This window comes from Henckelia pumila, unplaced genomic scaffold, assembly GCF_033568475.1.
Source record: "Henckelia pumila isolate YLH828 unplaced genomic scaffold, ASM3356847v2 CTG_41:::fragment_1, whole genome shotgun sequence".
Lineage (NCBI taxonomy): Eukaryota > Viridiplantae > Streptophyta > Magnoliopsida > Lamiales > Gesneriaceae > Henckelia > Henckelia pumila.
Window position 1 is genome coordinate 63,279 of NW_027331824.1, and position 23,007 is coordinate 86,285.

Here is a 23,007-nt window from a genome sequence, read left to right on the forward strand (position 1 = left end):
TCAGAGCGATAAGTTTCTTGGACTGAATTAGAGTGAGCGGGATAGATCGAGTCCGCTTGAAATGATTTCTCGCATGTGTTTGAGTTAATTAATTTATTTATTAAATGACATGCAAGCATGCTTTATTAGTTGAGATTGATTGAATTACATGACTATGTGATTTAAATTCTAAAGCATGATTTATTTGATATATCAATTGTTTGGATTATTGGATCGAAGTCAATTGATCTCGGGAGGTTATGTATTATTTTGAACGGAGGTTGTTGGACACCAAATTTTTGAGATTGAGATATTTGTGTCCTAACCTATTTTGTATCAGATGCCTCCGAGAAGAATTTTGAACAGGGATCGACCGGTAGTAACTCCTTCGACTGAACAGGGTAGTACAGGGGCAGGGATGTTTGATGTCACAGCTACTCCCATGGAAACCTTGCTGAAGATGTTTCAGTCTTTTCGAACCCCGAATTTGAAGGGTACGGAGAATCCAGTTGACTGTGAGAGATGGTTAGACAACATTGATCAGCTTTTTGACTCTCTCGATTATTTTGATGACCGCCGAACTAGACAGGTCATTCATCAACTGCAGGGTGTGGCTAAGAACTGGTGGGTCACAACTAAGAGAGATTTTGAGAATCGAGGTACAATTATTGACTGGAAACTGATTAAATCTGAATTCTATAAGCGTTTTTTCCTTGTTTCGTACCGAAAGGACAAGGGAGCAGAATTTTCAAATTTGAGACAAGGAATTTTGAACATCAAAGAATATGTGATGAAGTTTGATAGCCTCTTGGGGTTTGCAACTCATATTGCCAACAACGAAGAGGCAAAGGTCGATCAATTTATCAACGGTTTGAATCCCGACATCTTTGTGTTGGTGAACACCGGGAGACCGGATAACTTTGACGATGCCATGAATCAGGCAAATGGTGCTGAGGCGGGACTTTTGAGGCAGAGAGGAAATCAGTTTGTACCCCAACAGCAGCAGAGACAGTTTCAGGCCCAACCGTCTTAGTACCAGAGTCAACCACCGAGGTTTGCGATTGGTAGCAGTGGAGGCAGTAAGAAAGAGCACTTCTGTCCAAAGGGGAAGCAATTTAAGAAATATGGGAGCACTTTTTCGAGTTCTAGTGGCTCGAAGCATTACAGTTCAGGAGCTTCTAGAGCTTCGTGTGACAAGTGTGGAGGTCGGCACTCCAGTGATCAGTGTAGAGACATCTTTGGGAGTTGCTACATCTGTCACCAGGCGGGACATTTTGTGAGATCATGTCCTCAGCGTGGCCCTGAGCAAGCTCAGACCGAGAATTCTTTGAGACAGGCATCACAGACTGAGAGACAAGCATCTAGTGTTCATTCCTTTCAACCAAAACAACAGACTCGATAGAAAGGCCAGAGTGTTTGCTCTGAATGAGGATCAGGCTCGATCAGCACCTGATGATGTTATTACAGGTAACTGCTCCATTTCTGGTTATCTTGCATTTGTGTTGATAGATACGGGTGCTTCTCACTCTTTTATTTCAGAAAGATTTGTTTTGAAGCATGCCTTGCCTTGTGAGCCTTTACCTGTTGTAGTTGCTGTTACTTCAATTTTGGGTGGAGGAATTGTTTCTGTGAGTATAGTCAGGAACTGTGAATTTCGTTTCAAAGAGAATGCGATTGAGATAGATTGTGTTGTACTTGTGTTGTCTGACTTTGATTGCATTGTTGGTATAGATGCTTTAACCAAGTATAGGGCAACCGTCGACTGTTTTCAGAAAGTGGTTAGATTCAGACCCGAGATGTCAGACGAGTGGAAATTCTTTGGTAAGGGTTCTCGATCTAGAATTCCTTTGATATCTGTTTTGTCGATGTCTCGATTGTTACAGAGAGGAGCAGAGGGATTTCTCATCTATGTCGTGGATGTTTTGAAGTCCAGCCCTGTGTTGAGTGATTTACCAGTGGTTAGATAGTTACCTGACGTATTTTCATAGGAGATTCCTGGATTACCGCCTATTTGTGATATCGAATTCGGCATTGAACTGATGTCAGGTACTCAACCGATTTCCAAAGCTCCATATCGAATGGATCCGATTGAATTGAAAGAATTGAAGGAGCAACTTGAAGAGTTGATTGCCAAGGGATACATCCAACCTAGTGTATCTCCTTGGGGTGCTCCTGTCTTGTTTGTTCGAAATAAAGATGGATCGATGTGACTTTGCATTGACTACCGTCAATTGAATCAAGCGACGGTTAAGAACAGGTACCCTTTACCGCGTATAGATGACCTCTTTGATCAGTTGCAGGGTTCTTGTGTCTATTCGAAGATAGACTTGAGGTCTGGATATCATCAGCTGAGAGTGCGAGAAGATGATGTGCCTAAGACTGCGTTCAAAATGAGGTATGGTCACTTTGAGTTCATTGTCATGCCGTTCGGATTGACGAACTCTCCAACATTCTTTATGGGTTTGATGAACTGTATCTTTCAAAATTATCTTGATGAGTTTGTTATTATTTTCATTGATGATATCCTTATTTATTCGAAGAGTCGCACTGACCATGCAGAGAATTGGAAGACTATCTTACAGATTTTGCGAGCTGAGCAGTTTTATGTCAAGCTGTCGAAGTGTGAGTTTTGGTTTGACCGAGTCGTCTTTCTTTGTCATATTATATTTGGAGATGGGTTTTCTGTCGATCCCAACAAGATTTTAGCGGTTATGAACTGGTGCAGGCCGACTTCTGTGCCTGAGATTCGTAGTTTTATGGATTTAGCGGGTTACTATCTCAGATTCATCATGGGTTTCTCTTCTATTGCGAAGCCGATTACCCAACTGACTCAGAAGAATGCACCTTTTTGTCTGGACAGAGGTGTGTGAGGCCAATTTTATTGATCTGAAGAAGAGATTGACCAGTGCCCCTATTCTTTATATTTCATCACATACTGGAGGTTTTACTGTTTATTGCGATGCTTCTCTTCTAGGTCTTGGTTGTATTCTTATGCAGAGGAAGCACGTGACACTAGTAGAAAAATCGCTTAAGACTTCGGTTAATAACCGAAGTCATAGGCACTTAATTACCGAAATAGTGTCACGTGAAGTAATAGGGTACCTTTTTACTTCGCTGCATCGCCGAAGTCTTATACCTTAAATTACCGAAGTCTTTGGTAATTTTTTGGAAGCAGAATTGGACCGGTGCCGAAGTAAAAACATATATTTTACTTCGTTCATTTCATAAGTTACGAAGTAAAACATATGCTTATACTTCGTCAATTAAAGAAATTGCCGAAGTAAAATGTATTCTTTTATTTCGATTTTAATGAAATTTTCAAAGCAAAAGATATGCTTATACTTCGGCAATTTCACTAATTGACGAAGTAAAAGACATTCTAAAAAACAAAAAAAAAATTAAAAATAATATAAAATTTTCAATATTAAAAATAAACCAAAATTTAAAATTTCAAAAATAAAATTTAATATACAATTTTTTAGTATTATAAATCACTCGAAATTAAATTCTAATGCAATGCACACTACAAAAAAATACAAAAAAAAATTCAGAAACTAGGGACTAGAGGCGTGAACAAAGCATAGAATTGTACAAGTAAATGGATGCAAATCATATTCTAAACTTAACACGCAAAACCCAAACACATTCAGGTCGGCCATGTACTTCGCCCACCCACTCGTAAAGCCAACCATCACCTCCAAAAGCAATCCATATATAATGCAACTGAAAGAGTGGGTGCCCAGTGAGCCAACTTGTGGCTATGGGCTTTGATGACTCTTTGTACAAACGATCTTTTGTTTAATGTAATTTACACTTTTATTAATGGCAATGACTTTATCTTTCTTCATATTGTTATATTGTGATATACTATTGTTGTTTTGATAAAGACCTTGAATATACTATAGTGTATGTAAGATGTGGTAGAACATGGGGATGTCTATCATGAAATACATCTTATAGTCACTGTATATTCTAAACTGTTCCTAGTCGATTGAGCCGTCCGAGAATAAGGATAAGGATCGCTCGAGTTTGAGACTAGCATTTGCGATGCGGAGTACCACGTTTCATTGGTAGGGAACATGGAGATGTTCGAAGCATGCAAATGGATATTCATAGGATGAATAATCGAACTACCCTATCCGGACTTTCCAAGTGGTTATCACTTATCGAGTGGATAAAGTCCGCGGTTTTGGTTGTACACCATTAGTCCTTACCTTGAAACATCATGGAGACTCTATATGCTAGTACTGTGCTTTGACTCGTTTACCGACTCTATGGGGGTCATCAGGTGTCGGGATTGGGTATAGTTACAACACATATAGGAGTCGATGCATTGTTGTCAAGGATTCACCACATACTTGCGAGTGTGGATATCCTATGCGATCTAAGGAGATATTAGTGTGACGAATCTCTGGCCAGAGTACTTGATGTGATTTAAGAAATGGTTACTTAGTAGCACATGCGATGTCACTAATTTGATCTTCAAGATGTATTGCATAGTTATCGAATCTTGAGCGACTCTCGATATACCAATGGTTGTTGATTCGATCGGGATATATGGATGAAGGGACCGTACTGTACGCGAACCAAAATCTACTGGTTCTTGTAGGCACTATCAGTGATACCTAGGGAATCATGGGGCGATGTTGCTAGGCGCTTTACCATGATTCGTTGGGCAAGTCGGAAATCGTTGTTCCGAGTCACAAGGAGTTGTGAGCCCACGGCTAGCTGTATCCCTGAACCATTGAGGGTCACACAGTGTAATGGAGTTTTAATCCCCGTTGAGATAGTTAAATTTAAAGAGTTAAATTTAATGAATAAAGAAGTTGGACTTCTTAAATAAGAGTAAGGGAGTAGGATTTCCTAAAATGACATAGGGATGGACATTTTTTGGAAATCACTGAATTCGGATTCATGAAAATTTATCTTGACTTTAAAATGTGCAGAAATGGTTTCTGTGCACATTGGTGAAATCGGTTCATCAATCGGAGTCACGATGAATTTTATATTAATTTCTGAACATGCGGGCTTTGCTTGTCGGGCCTCAACTTATGACTAATGGGCCCTAAGGTGTTAGTGGCCTGCATTATAAATAAGTTATTGCAGTACAGAAATTAAACACAACAGGTCATAATTTGAGACAGGTTTTTCGAAAACCCTAGCCTCCTCTCTCTCAAATCGGCCGCCCCCCTTCCCTTCTCTGCGTGAGAAATTCCGGTCTGTGATTTTGAATTGCAGTCTGGAATAGCGAATCAAATTCGTTTATTCTCTTCGTAGAAAACTTCTGATAGATTTTCTAGTGCAATCTATCAGAGGGATTAAACCTCCATTCGTGGACCTGATTGAAGGAAAGCTTGTTCATCAGTTCCAGGGAGATACAAGAAGCGCAGAGAAATCTGTGTGGTGTCCAATAATCTCGCTTCGAGATTGAAGGTAAAATTTAATAATAGTTATTTAATTTTACACACACAAATAATTTAATCGTTAAACGGTTGATACCTACACTATGGAATTGTTCCATAATAAAATTTTAAACTTCCGCTGCACCGGGTATCAATCGTGATTGATCTGAGAGCCGCGTTTTCCAACAGCAACGCCTATATTCAGGTCCTGAAAAAATAATTAATAACAATGACAGACTTTAATCAAAAATTATTTTTTCTTGATTTCATCCTTCCACTTGATCTAATCACTATGATAGGTACTGACAAGATTCATAAGACATTTAATCCCATAAAACACGAACTAGACTTATGATGATAAATACTGAAAACCTTCAGACGATCGTAATAGAGCTTCATCAAATTGAGCTTCTAGCTTCATCAAATTGAGCTTGGTCGTAATATTGGTTTCTGATGGATCTTGTAAACAGGAAGCCTAGAAGGCACATCACAACTGATAAGCAACACCGAAATTCATAGAGTTTAATTCATAGAGACCTACATCAGTTCTTATTAATGAAGGTGGATGACTCAGAATCACTATGCCAATAAAGCAAGACACTATCCAAATTAATGAACATATGACAATTACTTTAAGTAAATTCAAATCACAAGGTCATTTGATCAACACATGTAGAGTGCAAGTGTATTATTCAAGAGAATATTACTTATAAAACCAATAAGTATACAAATCAAGACAAAGGCAAACTATTTTTCCTTGCATTTTGTAAATGAAGATCACACACACATATAAATATTCTAAATGTTATCTTCAACAAAGAATTAAATAACGATAAGTTATAATAAAGTGTAATAAATTTTTTTAATTACACGACAATCATGAATGATTTCACTTCAAACACTAGTTACTACGACTGTCCAATCATTTAAATTGCAACATAAAAAATTAACAAAATAATATATACAAATTTTTGCAATAAAGTCTAAAATATTATTTAGAGAATGGATATTTAAATTACGAGCTCTTGAGAAATGAAATTAAAAAACTTCTCGCCAATACATTATGAAAAATTTCAGACGGAAAAAAATTTGTTTCAGATTTAAGTAAGCTAAGAACAAATTTTATAATTAAAACCAAATGAACGATTGCAACCATTAATTTCACCAATTTTGCATATGATTAAGAAAATCACAACAAAAAGACATCCCATACAACACAAATTTGAAATAGATCCACAACAATGACTTCACGAGGAAAAAAATTTTGCATTTGGACATGTTAATTTCACCAATTTTGCATTTGGACATGTTAAGTAAAGAATCAAACTTTATAGTTCATTTCTATGAGCCTTAATGTAGCATCATTTGCTGAACAAATTAAAACAAACAAGAGGGAATTTATAAGCGACATGTTGACTTATCAGAAATGGCAATAGATCCCCTTATTTTCTCAAAGAGTTATTCGAATTATGTGAAATAAAACAAAGGAATAGCCAATGAAAAACACGAGACAGTCAAGTAAAGACATCAAACAGGTGCATAAAATTAACATGTAATGTACCTTGAAATGAACTCTGAGATTGGATTCCCTAGCCTTGCAAGCTGAAACATGTAATATAACAAAAACCATATGAAAATTAAGCACCCCAAGTCATGATTCTTAATTCACAAAAGTCATCAACTAATAATTCGTTCAGGATGTATATAGAAAACAATTCCATATTAACAAATTATAGAAGTAACCCGATCAAATTTGGGTCTTCAACTAATAAAAATAAATAAATAAATAAATAATAATTACTGAAAAAAATTTCTTATAACATACTGCGAAAATTTTTTAATTACCTTAAAAGGCTCTTCCCAAAAATAAAATGCTGACGTTTGCATCAATCCTAGGAGTAACCGAGCAAACTCAAGCTCATGAAATTTCAAACAAAAAAAAAAACAAAACAAAACAACTACAATGTTAAAATATTTCTTGAATGAACAAAATTCTCTATTTAACAGTTTCAATCTAATTAAGCCACAAGAAATAAAGTCATTGATATCTTATAAAATTATTTTACCCTTTTATTTTCAAAACAAAATTGAATAATATTTAATGAATAGAATAGAAATGGTAATGCCTCGCTTAAAACATTGAATAGAATAGCCTTATAGGAATCTTAGTAAAGATATATACAAACTAAATGATGCATGGTACCATCAGCCACTCACCAAAAATATAAATGCAGAAATATGTCAACTACAATATTCATATGATACAAAATAGAGAAGATATACATGGTATGATGAATTTAACCAAACCACTCCCCGAAATTATCACAAGAAGCTCATTTGGTCACGAAGCAGGGTCATAACCGAATTTATACCTTAAACTCATCCAAACATCGACCTAAAACAAATAACCTAAAGAATAATCAATATATATCAATAATGAGGTTGTTTTTGCATACACCAGAAATTTATCCATGTTTGTCGTCCATCAGAGATTCCTAGTTTCAATCATCATCTCATAACACATGTACTTGATATGTGATTTATGCAAAAATATATATGCGTACACTAGCAATCAAGGGCCTCCGATTAATTTTTAGCCAACCTATTATTTGAGCAACAAATTAAATAATCCTACAAAAATAATATAAGCAAGCACAGAAAAACTAATTCAATATCGTCTATCCATCTAAATAAAAAATTTTGAATAGAGAAATTAATGCCATAAAAATTTTGAATACCGGTTTATAGACGGAAGCCTGAAAATACATTTTCCTCAATAAGTTAAAAATATTATCTATTGATATTCTGATACATGAGACAAGATATTCCAGATTCAAAACTTTTCACTTTGTTTTATAAATGCGCGCGACACCAAAAGTACCAAAAACTATAGTACACGAAGTCACAAATGGCCTGATGTTCAAGTAATAGTGACTTGAAATATTCAAGTCCCCGCGAATGAATGACCCCAAGCATAGCTACCCACTTCCCAACAAGCAATAAACTGAGTCCAAACTGAAACTGAAAATAACAAATCTACCCACTTCTCAATCCTTAGTGAAGTCTTATCCCATCTCTTAAAAGAGTATGTAAAAAAGAGGGGAAATATTAAAGATGCCAATAATAGTATCAGAAAATAAATTTGACAAAGATCTTACTATTTGAGATTCGCGAAACAAATTGAACCGGTCAATTAATGAACAACTCCAATTTGAAAATGAAACAAAATAGAAAGATAAGCAGCTTATCTAACACCAAATTAGAAAAGAGATTAAGGAGTATTAGAAAAACTAACGGAGAATAATTTTCCTAATAAATTAAAGGGAACGTTATTATTATTATTTATATAGTACTTTAAGTCTTTAATGATCCGAAAAAGAAATGGAGGAATTGCTCGTATAACTTAATTATCATGCATCTGTTTTAGCAAGGAACATTATGCTTCTTGAGAACAAGGAAGATATTGGACATATACTCTGCAAAAGAACATAAATTATATCACATACATGATCCTCACATATCTTTTCATCATTCTAGGTATATTGGGATAGCATCAGCTAATTAAAACGGAGTAATGAGCAATTTTTTTGTTTGTAATACTCAAATGACAAAGGGAAACAAAAAGGTCAAATTCATAAAGTATATCACATACAAAGGGAAACACCAAGGTAATAAAGGAATAAAATCCAAATGCTCCCCAAAACCTAGCTTCATCAACCAACACCTGCAAACATGTCGAATCAGAACTAATCAAGAGTGAAATAATCTAAATATCATGACATTGCACAATCAAACTAAGCACATGAATTTAATTCAATAGTTGAATACAGAATACGGCTAACACAAGACCATATACACCTAAGTTCAAGCCACGATTTTTATAATAGTACTATTATTTAAGTCAATCACAGAGTCGAAGGCCTTCGAATCAGCAGGGCCTAAATTTTTATAATAGTACTATTATTTAAGTCAACTACTGCTATGCGGTTCTCATGTCAAGTTCACGTTTGACTACTTCGTCTGAATTAGATTATTTGTTTTATAGACACCACGGGAACACATAAGAATATTTTAAGTTACAGACACTGGTTGTCTTTACCCTTTTCCCACTATTGGCTACAACTCACTTTTGCATGATTGTTGCTCATCTCATTATTTTGTAAAGGCATTAACGTTGTGAATATTATATGAAAACATTAACTATATCAATGGCCTAGTTGATCCTAATATATTTCTTTCTGTGCTCATTGCATCACATTATATATTGTCATTATATGATTATCTTTATCATGTTTGTATAAGTATCATGCAGTTCATTCCTATTTCTTTTGTGTGCCAACTAGAGATATTCAGGCTATCCTACCAAAACAATGTTGGCAATCCATATTCACCTCCATACCTTTTCCAGTTTCATAATTAGCATACCAAACCATCATCACAGAACATCAGGCATCAGAACGACAAGTAATTTGAAAAGTTACTACAATAAAGTGAGGTAACATCAGAACACTCTCAGAACATTGCAAATAATTTTTTTTTAAGTTTGGACAATGAATATAAATTCACACAGACAAATACAAATAATGATTGATAGCTAATATTCAAGAATATATGCAGTATTTTACAGTTAAATATCAAATATGTAGATTTTGAACAAGTTTGGGAAAACAGAAGGTTGTATATGAATAAACAACTTCCTTTTACAAAGCCTAAAATGCAAATGTTTACCTTCCCAACTCGATACTTGACATAAATGATTTTCTTTTTGCAACTTTACTCGAAATCGCTTGCCTTTAAAAACATGTAGTCCAGCGTTATCATTACACTTTTTATACAGATACACAAAGAAACCTAGAACCAAGATTGAATTTAGTTAAATCCAAATAAATTCAGTAAGTTTCCAGACAAATCAAGAAAGGGTGCTGAGAATCGGGCTCAAAAAAACCAGTGAAAAAGAACGCATCTTCATCGAGAGAATAGAATGTGATAAGGCCAAGATAAGGGCCTTTGCTATCGATTTCTTTGACTATTTCTAAAGATCTCAGTCTTTGTAGTGGAAAGCCCAACATATGAAACAAGAGCAGAGAAGGTAAAAAATTGTGTTTCGCTGGGGACCATACCTTTCTCTTCCACAGAGCGACGACAAAGAGGCGGAACTTCTGCACTTCGTTGTTGGCCATCTCCAAATCGATAATGGCGAGAATGGGGAAAATAAATATTCTTACACGGATTAATGTTGAGAATGGGAAAGCCTAGACCAGGAAGAAGTGATGGCAGCAGGCGGAAGTGATGGCAGGAGGCGGACATCGATCTGCAGGGGAGAGAATGGGGAGCCCTAAATGGATTTGTATTTGGAGATCGAGAGAAGAGGGCGGAAGAAGCTGGAGCTTAATTGAGAAAATGAAAATAGAGAACCTATTACTTCGCTGCATAAAAAATAAAAAATTTATTTTCACGTTTTTACTTCGTCAAATTTAATTTGATGAAGTAAATAGTCACTTAAAAATTTAAGTGAAGCCCATTTTTTTAATTGATGAAGTCTAAAGTATATTTTACTTCGTTAATTCTATAACCAAAGTAAATAACTATTTATTACTTCGACTATAATGATCACCGAAGTAAAAAATAGCGAAGTCTTTTAAGATTTTTCTACTAGTGTGATAGCTTATGCTTCGAGAAAGTTGAAACCGCACGAGACTCGTTATTCGATTCATGATCTTGAGTTAGCCGCTATCGTGTTTGCATTGAAGATATGGCGTCACTATCTTTATGGTGAGTCCTTTGATATCTTTTCTGATCACAAAATATTTGTTTTCACAGTCAGAGCTGAATATGAGACAGAGGAGATGATTAAATCTACTGAAGGATTTTGACTGTGAGATCAAGTATTATTCGGGGAAGTCTAATGCAGCTGCTAATGCATTGAACCGGAAGCTTTGTTCCTTATCTCTTTCTACCATCGGTGATTCTCGTTTGATTGACGACTGTTGCACTTTTGGTTTGGAGTTTGAATCAGATAGTGGGTCTATCAGAGTTTGTGCCATCCTAGCCGAGCCAGAATTATTTTTGTCGATCAGGGAAGCACAGAGAGCCGATGTGAGTATCCAGACTAGGGGTGCAAACGAGCCGAGATACTCGTGAGCAGCTTGTGAGTAGCTCGGTCAAAGCTCGCTCGAGCTCGATTTGACCGAGTTCGAGCTCGAGCTTGAGTAGCTCGAGTATCGCTCGAGCTTTGAATATATGTGTTCGAGTAGCTTGCGAGCTACTCGATAACACACATGGACTATAATTTGGGCTGTGATAAGCCCATGAAGTATCCCACATTGATATCTATGCGGAAGAGAAGACACTAAATTGCTATAAAAATAGAAGCCTACACACTTCAAAGCTCATACGGATATATAAAATATAATATATAATATAAAATATATATATATATATATATATAAATTATATATATAATATTGTATTTATTTATTCTTATATATATATATATATATAATATAATTTTCGAGCTCGAGCTCGAGTAACTCGAATTATAGACGAGCTCGAGTTTGAGTACGAAATTTACTACTCGATCGAGTTCGAGCTCGAGTAGTCAAAAACGAGTCGAGCTCGAGCTCGAGTATTATGCTACTCGGGCTCAGCTCGACTCGATTGCACCCCTAATCTAGACTTCGATAGAGAAAGTCAGATCGGGTCACCAGTCTGAATTCCAGGTTAGAGATGATATTTTGTTTGTGAATAATCGTACTGTTGTGCCTAATGTTTCTGAGTTGAGGCAGCGTATTCTGCGAGAGGAACATAGCAGTCAATTCAGTGTTCATCCTGGTGGTCGGAAGATGTATAACGAAATGAGAAGTCAGTTCTATGGAAGAAGTTGAAGAGAGATGTCTCGAGTTTTGTATCCCGATGCTTGAACTGTCAGCAGGTGAAAGCCGCGAGGAAGAGACTAGGTGGTCTGCTGCACAGATTATCTGTTCCAAAATGGAAGTGGGATCACATATCTATGGATTTCTTCACGAAACTACCACGATCTGTTCGAGGATTTGATGCCATCTGGTTAGTGATTGACAGATTGACGAAATATGCATGCTTTATTCCTTACAGAATGACATATCGTCATGATCATATGGCGGAATTGTATGTCAAGGAGATTGTTAGATTGCACGGTGTGCCGAAGTCGATCGTTTTTTACCGAGATTATCGGTTTACTTCTCACTTCTGCCACAGTTTGTAAGAGGCTCTTGGTACTCGTTTTAACTTGAGTATGGCGTATCATCCTCAGACCAACGGTCAGTCAGAGAGAACGATTCAGACTCTGGAGGATATGCTCCGAGCAGTGGTGCTTGATTTTGGCACCAGTTGGCAGGATTAGTTGCCTTTGGTCGAGTTTTCGTACAACAACAGCTTTCAGACGAGTATTGGTATAGCACCTTTCGAAGCGTTGTACGGAAAGAAGTGCAGATCTTCTCTGTACTGGGATGAGATTGCTGAGTCGCCTGATTTAGGACCAGACTTGATTCGTGACATGACTGAGTAGGTGAATATTATTTGACTGAGAATGAAGACTGCCTAGGATAGACAGGCAAAGTATGCTAATATCAGACGCAGACCTCTATATTTTGATCAGGGAGACCGAGTTTTTCTGAAGATTTCTCCTTTCAGAGGTACTGTTAGATTCGGAAAGAGATGGAAGTAGTCTCCGAGGTTCATCGGACCGTATGAGATTCTGGAGAAGATAGGCGATCTTGCCTACAGATTAGCTCTTCCTCCTTCTTTATCTGGTATTCACGACGTCTTTCACGTCTCGATGTTGCGGAAGTATCATCCAGATCCTTTTCATATTCTTCAGCTTGACGAGGCCGATCTTGATGAGTCTTTCAGCTACTTCGAGCGACCTATTCAGATTCTTGATCGGAAGGAAAAATAGCTCAGAACCAAGTCGATTTTGTTGGTGAAGGTTCAGTGGAGCCGGCACGGGGTCGAAGAGGCAACTTGGGAGACAGAGTCTGATATGAGACATCGATTTCCAGAGTTATTTTGATGATGTGAGTTCCTAAATCTGTTTTTTATTCTGAAACGACCCTAACTTCTAAGTTTAAAATAATAAAAGAAAATACGAATTTATTAAAATTTTGCCATGACTTGTTTGAAAGTAAACAAAGCCACCCTGTATGCAATTCAAAACAAAGGAAAAGATCGACCAATAGAAGATTCAAACTGCGATAAACATAAAGTACGAATGAAAGGCAACCCCACACAGTTGCAATAATAACAATAACAAGTTTTGCGACTCAAACTTAAGAACAGGGAAAATACATCCTAACTAATACTGAAAATACTCAAACACATAATCTTTATTACATTCAAAGTCTAATGCGGAACATAAAAAGAAGTAGCGACGGTTGACCGTCTAAATCGGTGTGAATAAAAATCAACTGGCAAGCGCACCAGGTCAAGTAATAGTAAAGTGGACAAAAGAGTCCAAGTATCGATCCAACAGAGACTGCGTCAATTTTCAAGAATCAATTATTTTACTTAATCTAGACAAAATCATAAAGATGATTTTAAATTAACTAAAAATAAGAATTTACTAAAACAAATAAGAAATAAAATAAAATAAATTTAAATTTAAATGAAAGAGACAACCAAGACACACGTAGGTACCAGACAATTTATGTAATAAGCAGTAAATTCAAGACATCAAATTTAATTTTAATTCACGGGAATTTTCCTAATTTATTCAAAGGACTATTTCTAGAACAATAAAACCTATTCAAATATTGATGGATTAATCTTTCGTAATTCAAATCAAATTTGAATGCATTAAATATTTGTGAAAATTTAGTTGACACCCAAACCGCACGATGAAATCGGATACTATTTCTAGCCAATTTAACCTCGTGTTAATTATTAGAGCGACCTGTCGACTTAGAACTGATTAACATGAAAGCAAACAGTTGATCAGACTATTCACAAGACAAATATAAATCTAATAATCAATAAAATAAAATCAATCCCAAAAATCTCAAATAAACAAACTAGTTTTCTACATAAATTGTCCGGCCCAATCACGCCGTCTTGGTTGAAAAACAACTACTCAATAATTAAAAATAGAAATAAAAATAAAAAGAAGAAGAGAGAAAAACTCTAATGGAGTGTTCTTCAATCTCCACGCCTGTAGTCGCCGCCTTTTTTCTGCGTTCTCGAACTGGGCAGAAACTTTGTAACCCCTCTAAAATAATTAAATATCCTATTTATAGTGTTTGGAAAACCTTAAAAATTAATTTCCTAGTTGAAATATAATTTTCGGAATTTTCTGGCTCATCGAAACGCGCGCGAGCGCCAAAATAGCCACGCTCGCGCGCAAGCAAAAAAAACAGAAGATTTCTGCTCCACGCGACGATTTTGAAAAATTCATATACGGAGTTCTAACCGTCGGATTGAGCTGAAATTTGGACAGCATCTTCAAATCATCCTGAAATTCAGTTTGAATGGTGGAGATCGGATTTAGATCTATCTAAAATTAAATTTTGTTTTTGGACAAAGGCTGCTCCGTAATCCACTCTTCAAAAACCCTTTTTCCTACAAAATTAACTCGAAGAGTGAAATACACACACATGCAATAAAATACATAAAAACACACATAAAACAATATGAATACACACAAAATAGACATAAACCTATCACAAACTAATGCATACAAAATGTACTTATCAACACCCCCATACTTAAACCTTTCTCGCCCTCGAGCAAGACATGCAAAAAAAACAAAATGCAAACACAAACATAAGTAAGGACAATTCATGAATATGCACAGCCTCCGATAATTTCAATCCCAAAATAAAATCACCGGCATGCTCTCAACTTTTCACAATACACCTTTGGTTTAACGTGAACGTGTGTGTGTGAAATGTTATTCCAGTTTCATACAACTCAGACCGAATTCATCTCCAGACTACTTAGCGACCTATAACAAATCAGTGCAAGTTTTACTTTTCAAGTGTCCATTCATACCAATGACCTCTAGACAAAACTCACCTCCCTTGAGATAATAAATTACACACCTCCGGATTTTGCACCCGATTCTTCATTAGCCCCAATAATTACCCGCAAACTTAGCTATAACTGGATAGGATCTGAAAAATCATTCTATTTTTTCTTTCTAATCCCCTCGTCTATAGCCCGGATGGAGCATCAATCCTATTGAGTCCGCATACTTAGCCTTAAATTTAATCTTTTATAGGATTTTAATCCTTTCAAGGCCCGGATGGAATTGTAAAAATATTTTTTTTTTTAGGTGCGCCCAAGATCATAAGTGTCATACTAGAGCCTCATCAAAATTCATAGTACACAATCAAGATCCACAAACCACCTATTACCGTGCAATGGTCAAACAGACATAAACTTCATCTAATCTTTCGCTATAATTCACTGTTCTAACATGCGTGCTTAAAATATTCACGGTTCAACCTATAGTCAAGAGCAAATTTATTAAAAAAAAACATTTTTTTTTTCAAAACTTCATCATCATTGGCTACTATGTCTCATCCTACCCATGCAATGCAAATGACAAAAAAAACGCACTATATGCAAACAATTATGAAACATGACATAATGCAACACAAACTTAACAAAAACAATGCAATACTAGACTACCCCCCATACTTATCCAAAGCATTTCCCTCAATGCTTCAGACAATGAACATAATGCAAAACGAACAAAAACACAATGAAAACATAAATAACACTCCCCTGGCTTTCGTTTCATTCTCTTCCTTCTTGATGGTATCAACTGGGACAGTAGCATCAGTCTAGATATATCGACAGGCACAACCAAATAGCATGGGAAAAAGAAATCAAATACAAACAAAACATAAAAAAAAAGAAAACAAAATAAATAAATAAAAAAACAAAAGCAAAAACACTGGGTTTCCTCCCAGTCAGCACTAAAATTATAGTCTATAGCCCGACTATGCAGAAGCCACCATCAAAGAGCGGCTGACGCCCATAGTAAGAATCATACGATTCTACGTATGGGTTTTGATTTCCTTTGCCCTCAAGCTTGACTGATATATGCTTTGTAAGCTCGTCGGTCCAGCAACACTCATCATGAACTTTTGATTTTGGAAGGAGACTCCGACTCTAGGCTGAAGCTCATGGAGGATGTGATATTGTGGAGTTGGCGTCAATGGCAAGAAAGAATCTTCTAACGGTGTACATGGAACGACCACTAACGAGTAAAATCTCTCTCCTTGAATGGTTCTTCCTCCTCCACTATCACATTTGACTCAACCTCACGAGAAGATTCATCAAAAATGATTTCTTCATGCTCAGGCTCAGTTACTTCACTCTCTTGGCAGATCTCCAGAATTGGTTCTCTAAGAAGCGCGATCTGTTCATCCAAAAGGCTCATGCGGCTTTTTAAAAATTGATTTGTCTCCGTTTGCTGTCGCACAAGATTTTCCAACTGAGCCACATAATCTTCGGAACGTCCTATACACTCTTCTTGATGCTCAGGTGGTTGGTTCGCAAAATTTTTAGAGTTGATATCTGGAGGATATTGGTGACTCCAACCCTGCAGTGAAGGATCACAATTCCAATGGTAGTCAAAATCTGACATATCATTCAACAAGTGCATCACACTGTCTTCATCTCTTCTAAACAATTGACTGCCAGTGGCCAAAGCTCCAGAATATACTCAACTTCTTGTAGTCTCATCTAAACCACCATAAAAAATTTGAGTGAGGGTGTAGCTCGAAAATTGATGGCATCGAAATTTGTTCGCCAAATCATTGATTCTCCCCCAAGCAACATAAAATGACTCTAAGTATTGCTGGCAAAACCTTGTGAACACCTGATGATAATTCATCTTCAAGTACCTCACAAGAAAGAAACAATAAAATTAAAATTAAAACAAAAGCAGGGAAAAAAATGTCTAGCCTCAAGCAAATAATCTATCCTAATATTAACTAAACAGTCCCCGGTAATGGCGCCAAAAACTTGACCGTCTAAATCGGTGTGATTAAAAATCAACTGGAAAACGCACCAGGTCAAGTAATAGTAAAGTGGAAAAAAGAGTCCAAATATCGATCCCACAGGGACTGCGTCAATTCTCAAGAATTAATTATTTTACTTAATCTAGACAAAATCATAAAGATGATTTTAAATTAACTAAAAATAAGAATTTACTAAAACAAATAAGAAATAAAATAAAATAAATTTAAATTTAAATAATAGAGACTACCAAGACATATGCAGGTACCAGACAATTTATGTAAAAAGCAGTAAATTCAAGACATCAGATTTAATTTTAATTCACGGGAATTTTCCTAATTTATTCAAAGGACTATTTCTAGAACAATCAAACCTATTCAAATATTGACGGATTAATCTTTCGTAATTCAAATCAAATTTGAATGGATTAAATATTTGTGAAAATTCAGTTGACACCCAAACCGCACGATGAAATCGGATACTATTTCATGACAATTTAACCTCGTGTTAATTATTAGAGCGACCTGTCGACTTAGAACCGATTAACATGCAAGTAAACAGTTGATCAGACTATTCACAAGACAAATATAAATCTAATAATCAATAAAATAAAATCAATCCCAAAAATCTCAAATAAACAAACTAGTTTTCTACATAAATTATCCGGCCCAATCACGCCGTCTTGGTTGAAAAACAACTACTCAATAATTAAAACTAGAAATAAAAATAAAAATAAGAAGAGAGAAAAACTCTAATGGAGCATTCTTCAATCTCCACGCCTGTAGCCGCCGCCTCTTTTCTGCGTTCTCGAACTGGGCAGGAACTTCGAAACCCCTCTAAAATAATTAAATATCCTATTTATAGTGTTTGGAAAGCCTTAAAAATTAATTTCCTAGTTGAAATATAATTTTTGGAATTTTCTAGTTCGTCGACACGCACGCGAGCGCCAAAATAGCCACACTCGCGCGCACGCCAAAAAAACAGAAGATTTCTGCTCCGCGCGACGATTTTGAAAAAATCATATATGGAGTTCTAACCGTCGGATTGAGCTGAAATTTGGACAGCATCTTCAAAACATCCTGAACTTAAGTTTGAATGGTGAAGATCAGATTTAGATATATTTAAAAGTAAATTGGGTTTTTGGACCAAGACTGCTCCGTAATACACTCTTCAAAAACCCTTTTTCCTACAAAATTAACCCGGAGAGTGAAATACACACACATGCAATAAAATACATAAAAACAAACATAAAACAATATGAATGCACACAAAATAGACATACACCTATCACAAACTAATGCATACAAAATGTACTTATCAACGGTCATTGGGCTTTGCACCACCGGCGGCCTCAAACCAGCGGATCCTGCCCCTCCGTCCTTAGGTACAACTCCTCACCTGCAAACAATCAAGTGTAGTGAGTCTAAAGACTTAGCAAGTATAAACAGAGATATAACAAGGGTTTAAAACACTTGAAGAATTACTCAAACTACTGTACATAATATACTTAGAAACTTAAACTGTAAATATGCATGAAACAAGGGGATGAGACAACATGCAAGGATGAACTCACGCCAACTCACGCTATGAGACTTTTAACTTTCTTGACTTAACTGTAACTCATGCATGTCATAAAACTGAATAAATTAAGATGAGTCAACTGATATTTGAAACTTTACTTTAAATTTTTCTTTATAACTTAGATCCTTGGATTGTGACTCAAGTTTCGATCATGATCATGGCTGCAATGCACTATGCCGGCAAGACACCGAGATTTCTCCCGACGCATTTGCCCCTTTAATTTCTTTTTGGTAGGGGAGCCGAGATGAACCCGGCTGCTTACTACACATCTCTTTTGGTAGGGGAGCCGAGATGAAACCCGGCCACTTACTACACGTCTCTTTTGGTAGGGGAGCTGGGATGTCTCCCAGCCACTTACTACACGTCTATGGCAAGTGAGTGAGGCATCCCCCAGAGGCATCCCCCAACCCACATTGCCTTGTCCAGTCACAATCAACTCACTTTGTTCAAAAATATTTTTCTTTCCTTCTTTGACTCGACTCAAAATACTTTGCATGCAAGAATTGAAGCGACTTCCTTTGAAAATATTGCTTGTCTCAAAGACGATGCTCACGCACACAAATATGCAACTTTAAGAACCTCAACTCAACTCAAAACTGTGGGTTCAAGGTGGGTGAGTGGCTGACCCTAAGCTAAAAGCCCAACTTATTCATCAATTTCCTCAAACTTGACTTAAATCGAGCAACCAAACTGTAAAACTCTTAACTCTATCATACCTTAACCAAAATCCGTCCCGCTTGAACCGACACTTGATAAACACTTCAAGCTAACCCTAGGACCAGATTGTAACCCCCAATGACATCCCAAGCATCCCAAACAAAAATCGTTTCCGGACAGTCCCTTAGACTCTACAAAATTCTGCACCAACACCTTAAACTTAAAAGACCATTAACTTATCCAAAAATTAACCTAAACGAGCTCAATTTATACCGACGCGGCCACAACATCTTAACCTTGACCTAGGACCAGCCCAAGACACTCCCAGACCTGATTTGGTACCTCCCCTGTCCCGGAATAAGTAGCCCCTGCCCAATGAAACCATCACCCTACTTTACTTCTACCTTGAGGAATCAACTCCATACCATTTTTCCTTAACTCTACCTCATTCCAAACCATAAAACATACTTATTAACATCTCTTAGGACTTAACACAAACACCTAGGCAACCCTCAACCACAATCCCGCTCCACAATTTGAAAATATCAAGATCATGCACCAAATGTGTGTTGATTCTTGATCAATCAATGAAACCAATTGCAAAACAACACAATGCACCAATCATACATCCAACACAGCCCTAACATCATGTAAATTCGAAATATATAGGGCATGAACTTCTGAATTTTCAAAAATCCTCATAAGCAATCAAAACACCTCAACTTTCCAATCACAATCACCATGTAAACCCTTAAACTTAATGCATACACAAATTTTCAAATATAACATATCACCATGCTGAAAAGTATGAAAAAAATCGAACCTAGCATGCTGAAATTCTTAAGAATTTCGGAAATTTAATGAAAAATAGGCACAAGAACATAGATAGCTTTATTGAGAGCCCAAGAAAAGCTTATACTTGCCTTCAACCTTTGCTACAAAAAAAAACTAAATCAAGAGGGAATGAGGGCTGAAACTTCAAACCAACACCAAGGTGGACCTTCCAAGGTGGCCCTCCGGCGACGGCGGCCTGAAAGGGGAGTGGTGGCCTATGGGAAACAAAAAAATGAGATGTGGGGGGGAGGGGGGGGGGGGGGCTCCTTCATGAAAAATGGGTCTAGGGTGTAAGGCCCGGGATTAATTATAGATTAATCCGAATTTATTTAATTTTAATCCGAGTATATTTAATTTGGGAATATTTGGAGTTTTGATTTAAATTCTAATATTCTTAAATTATTTAGGATTGAAATTGAATTAAAATAAGGGCCGAGGACCAAATTGCAATTAGTGAAGACTCTAGGGACTAAAGTGCAATTTTGGTGAAAGTTATCAGATTTTGGCTTGTTGACTCAGCTTGTGCAACGTGTAAGCATGATATTTTTGTTCAGAAAACATTGAAGCAAGAACAGAGCCGATCTTTTTCTTTTTCCCCTTCAAAAGTTAAATTAAATATACTCGGATTAAAATTAAATAAATTCGGATTAATCTATAATTAATCCCGGGCCTTACATAGGGTTTGAAACAAATGATTTATTTTAGGTTAAAAGTTTTAGTGTGTATTGTGTAGGTGTATTTTAAAAGTGCCACTACACTTGTAAAAGTGCTAGTCTAAGTATTACAACTTTACCTCAACAACTTTGCACCTTTAAAATACTTAAATTTAAAATTTCCAAGTCAAGGTATTTAAATTGGATTTTTACTAATCCGGATTTAATAAAATCCTAACTTTTAAAAAAATAAAAGAATAAACTCAAGAAAATGATAAAAGTGGTTTTTGATGCCCGAAAACTCAAAAATCAAACTTCTAGTCTAAACTCCTCATTTCTCTCACTTCAAAATTTTAGAAAATAAAATCTTGGAAACTTATGGCCAAAGTTAACCATCGTCGCTTTCCGGAACTGGAAATTACTAACTCAAGTATCTCAAGATAAATAACTTAATAAATTGAGCAACTATAACTTTAAAAGAAACTTAAGCAATTTAACTTCAAGTAATTAAAAGTATAAATATAAAAAAATGAATTTAGGCACTATCTTAGGAATTAAAAATCAACACTTAAAATATTTTGATGTCACTGGGATTAATGGAATATTTAAATAATAACAGAGCGATTAGAAAATAATTTAAACAAACTAAACAAACGTTTAAAAATAATTTAAATAAATACACAAGCGGTATAAGAAACATTTTAAAATGATCTGGACAGATAAAAAAATTTAAATAAATAAGCTACACATTTAAAATAATTTAAATAACTAATCGATAAACTTTAATTATTTTAAATAAATAAACTGGACAATTCAAATCATTTAAATAGAAAAATATTAAACGTTTAAAAATTACTTAAATAAACAAATCTTAAATCTTAAAAATCTTTAAAACAAATAAATTACACAATAAAATCATTTAAATAAATAAACTTAAACAATTAAAACATTAATTAAATATTTAGTACAAAAGAATCATTTGAATAAATAATTAATATTTTATTAACACATAATTCACATAAAGAATTTAAATCAATAAAACTTAAAAATAATAATCATAATATTTATTTAATTTAATGCACGCAATTTAGTAGATTGGATTTTAGGTGCTACAATTTCTTCCCCCTTAAATGGAATTTCGTCCTCGAAATTTAAGCTTACTAACTAGATCCAGATACATTAGACCAGATCGGTACTAACTACTCTTACCTAGTACCTACACGAGTCGGCGTTAATAAGCTTTTGATGCGCATTCTGATGTTTATCAACACCTACCAAGAAAGGAACTAACTCACTCCCACTGTAAAATAAATTTGCAAATTCCTATTTATCCCCAATGGTAGTAGCTTACGAGAAATTTCTAATTGCAGGTGACTTTAAGAGTTTTCAATCAATAAATATCCGTAAATCCAATAAATAATTTATGTCGATCTTACTCATAACTTAAAAGCTTTCTAACAACGAAACTACGATTATTGTCTATTTAACGATTAAACTTAACTCATATAATATACGACTCGAGCTCTTAAGAAATTTACAAGTCCTCAAAATACTTAACAACTAAACAATAAAATTCTCTAAATAGAATAGCTAAGGGAACTACACACCTCTACCTCAACTGCCCTCAAGATACAAGATGGATCTGACCCATAATTCCACAACATCGACACATGGAACCCATCATGTATTACTAAAAAATCTGCGGCATATCCAACGATAAAATAAATTACTAATCTCCTCAACATTTGCATAAAGACCGACAAACAGAGTTAATTTCCCTACATCCCAAATCGATAGTATTACAGGGCAACGATACCTTCAAGGACTACAACTCTCAACGCTTCTGAGGATGATTAAAATTTTCTTAAACAACGACTCTAGCTCGGCTAACCTTCAAGTGG

General features: G+C 35.7%; 2 protein-coding genes across 2 annotated transcripts; one reads left to right on the forward strand and one right to left on the reverse strand.

The window, feature by feature from the left end:
• Positions 1 to 397: 397 nt before the first annotated feature.
• LOC140871146 (uncharacterized) lies at positions 398 to 1,012 on the forward strand. Its single transcript, XM_073273584.1, has one exon. The coding sequence runs from the start codon at positions 398 to 400 to the stop codon at positions 1,010 to 1,012; it is 615 nt and encodes a 204-aa protein (XP_073129685.1).
• Positions 1,013 to 8,868: 7,856 nt separating this feature from the next.
• Positions 8,869 to 10,730, reverse strand: LOC140871145 (uncharacterized). Its single transcript, XM_073273583.1, has 3 exons — positions 10,502 to 10,730; positions 10,110 to 10,232; positions 8,869 to 9,105 (listed from the first exon to the last, which is right to left on the reverse strand). The coding sequence occupies exons 1-3, from the start codon at positions 10,686 to 10,688 to the stop codon at positions 9,095 to 9,097; spliced, it is 321 nt and encodes a 106-aa protein (XP_073129684.1). The 5' UTR covers positions 10,689 to 10,730; the 3' UTR covers positions 8,869 to 9,094.
• Positions 10,731 to 23,007: the final 12,277 nt, after the last annotated feature.

What these genes read in the sequence shown, in the direction of transcription:
- LOC140871146 (XM_073273584.1), top strand. Translation starts at nt 398, where the DNA reads ATGTTTGATGTCACAGCTACTCCCATGGAAACCTTGCTGAAGATGTTT.
- LOC140871145 (XM_073273583.1), bottom strand. Translation starts at nt 10,688, where the DNA reads ATGTCCGCCTCCTGCCATCACTTCCGCCTGCTGCCATCACTTCTTCCT. An exon ending in TCGCTCTGTGGAAGAGAAAG is followed by an intron (nt 10,233 to 10,501) that starts GTATGGTCCCCA and finishes TCTTGGTTCTAG; the next exon opens with GTTTCTTTGTGTATCTGTAT.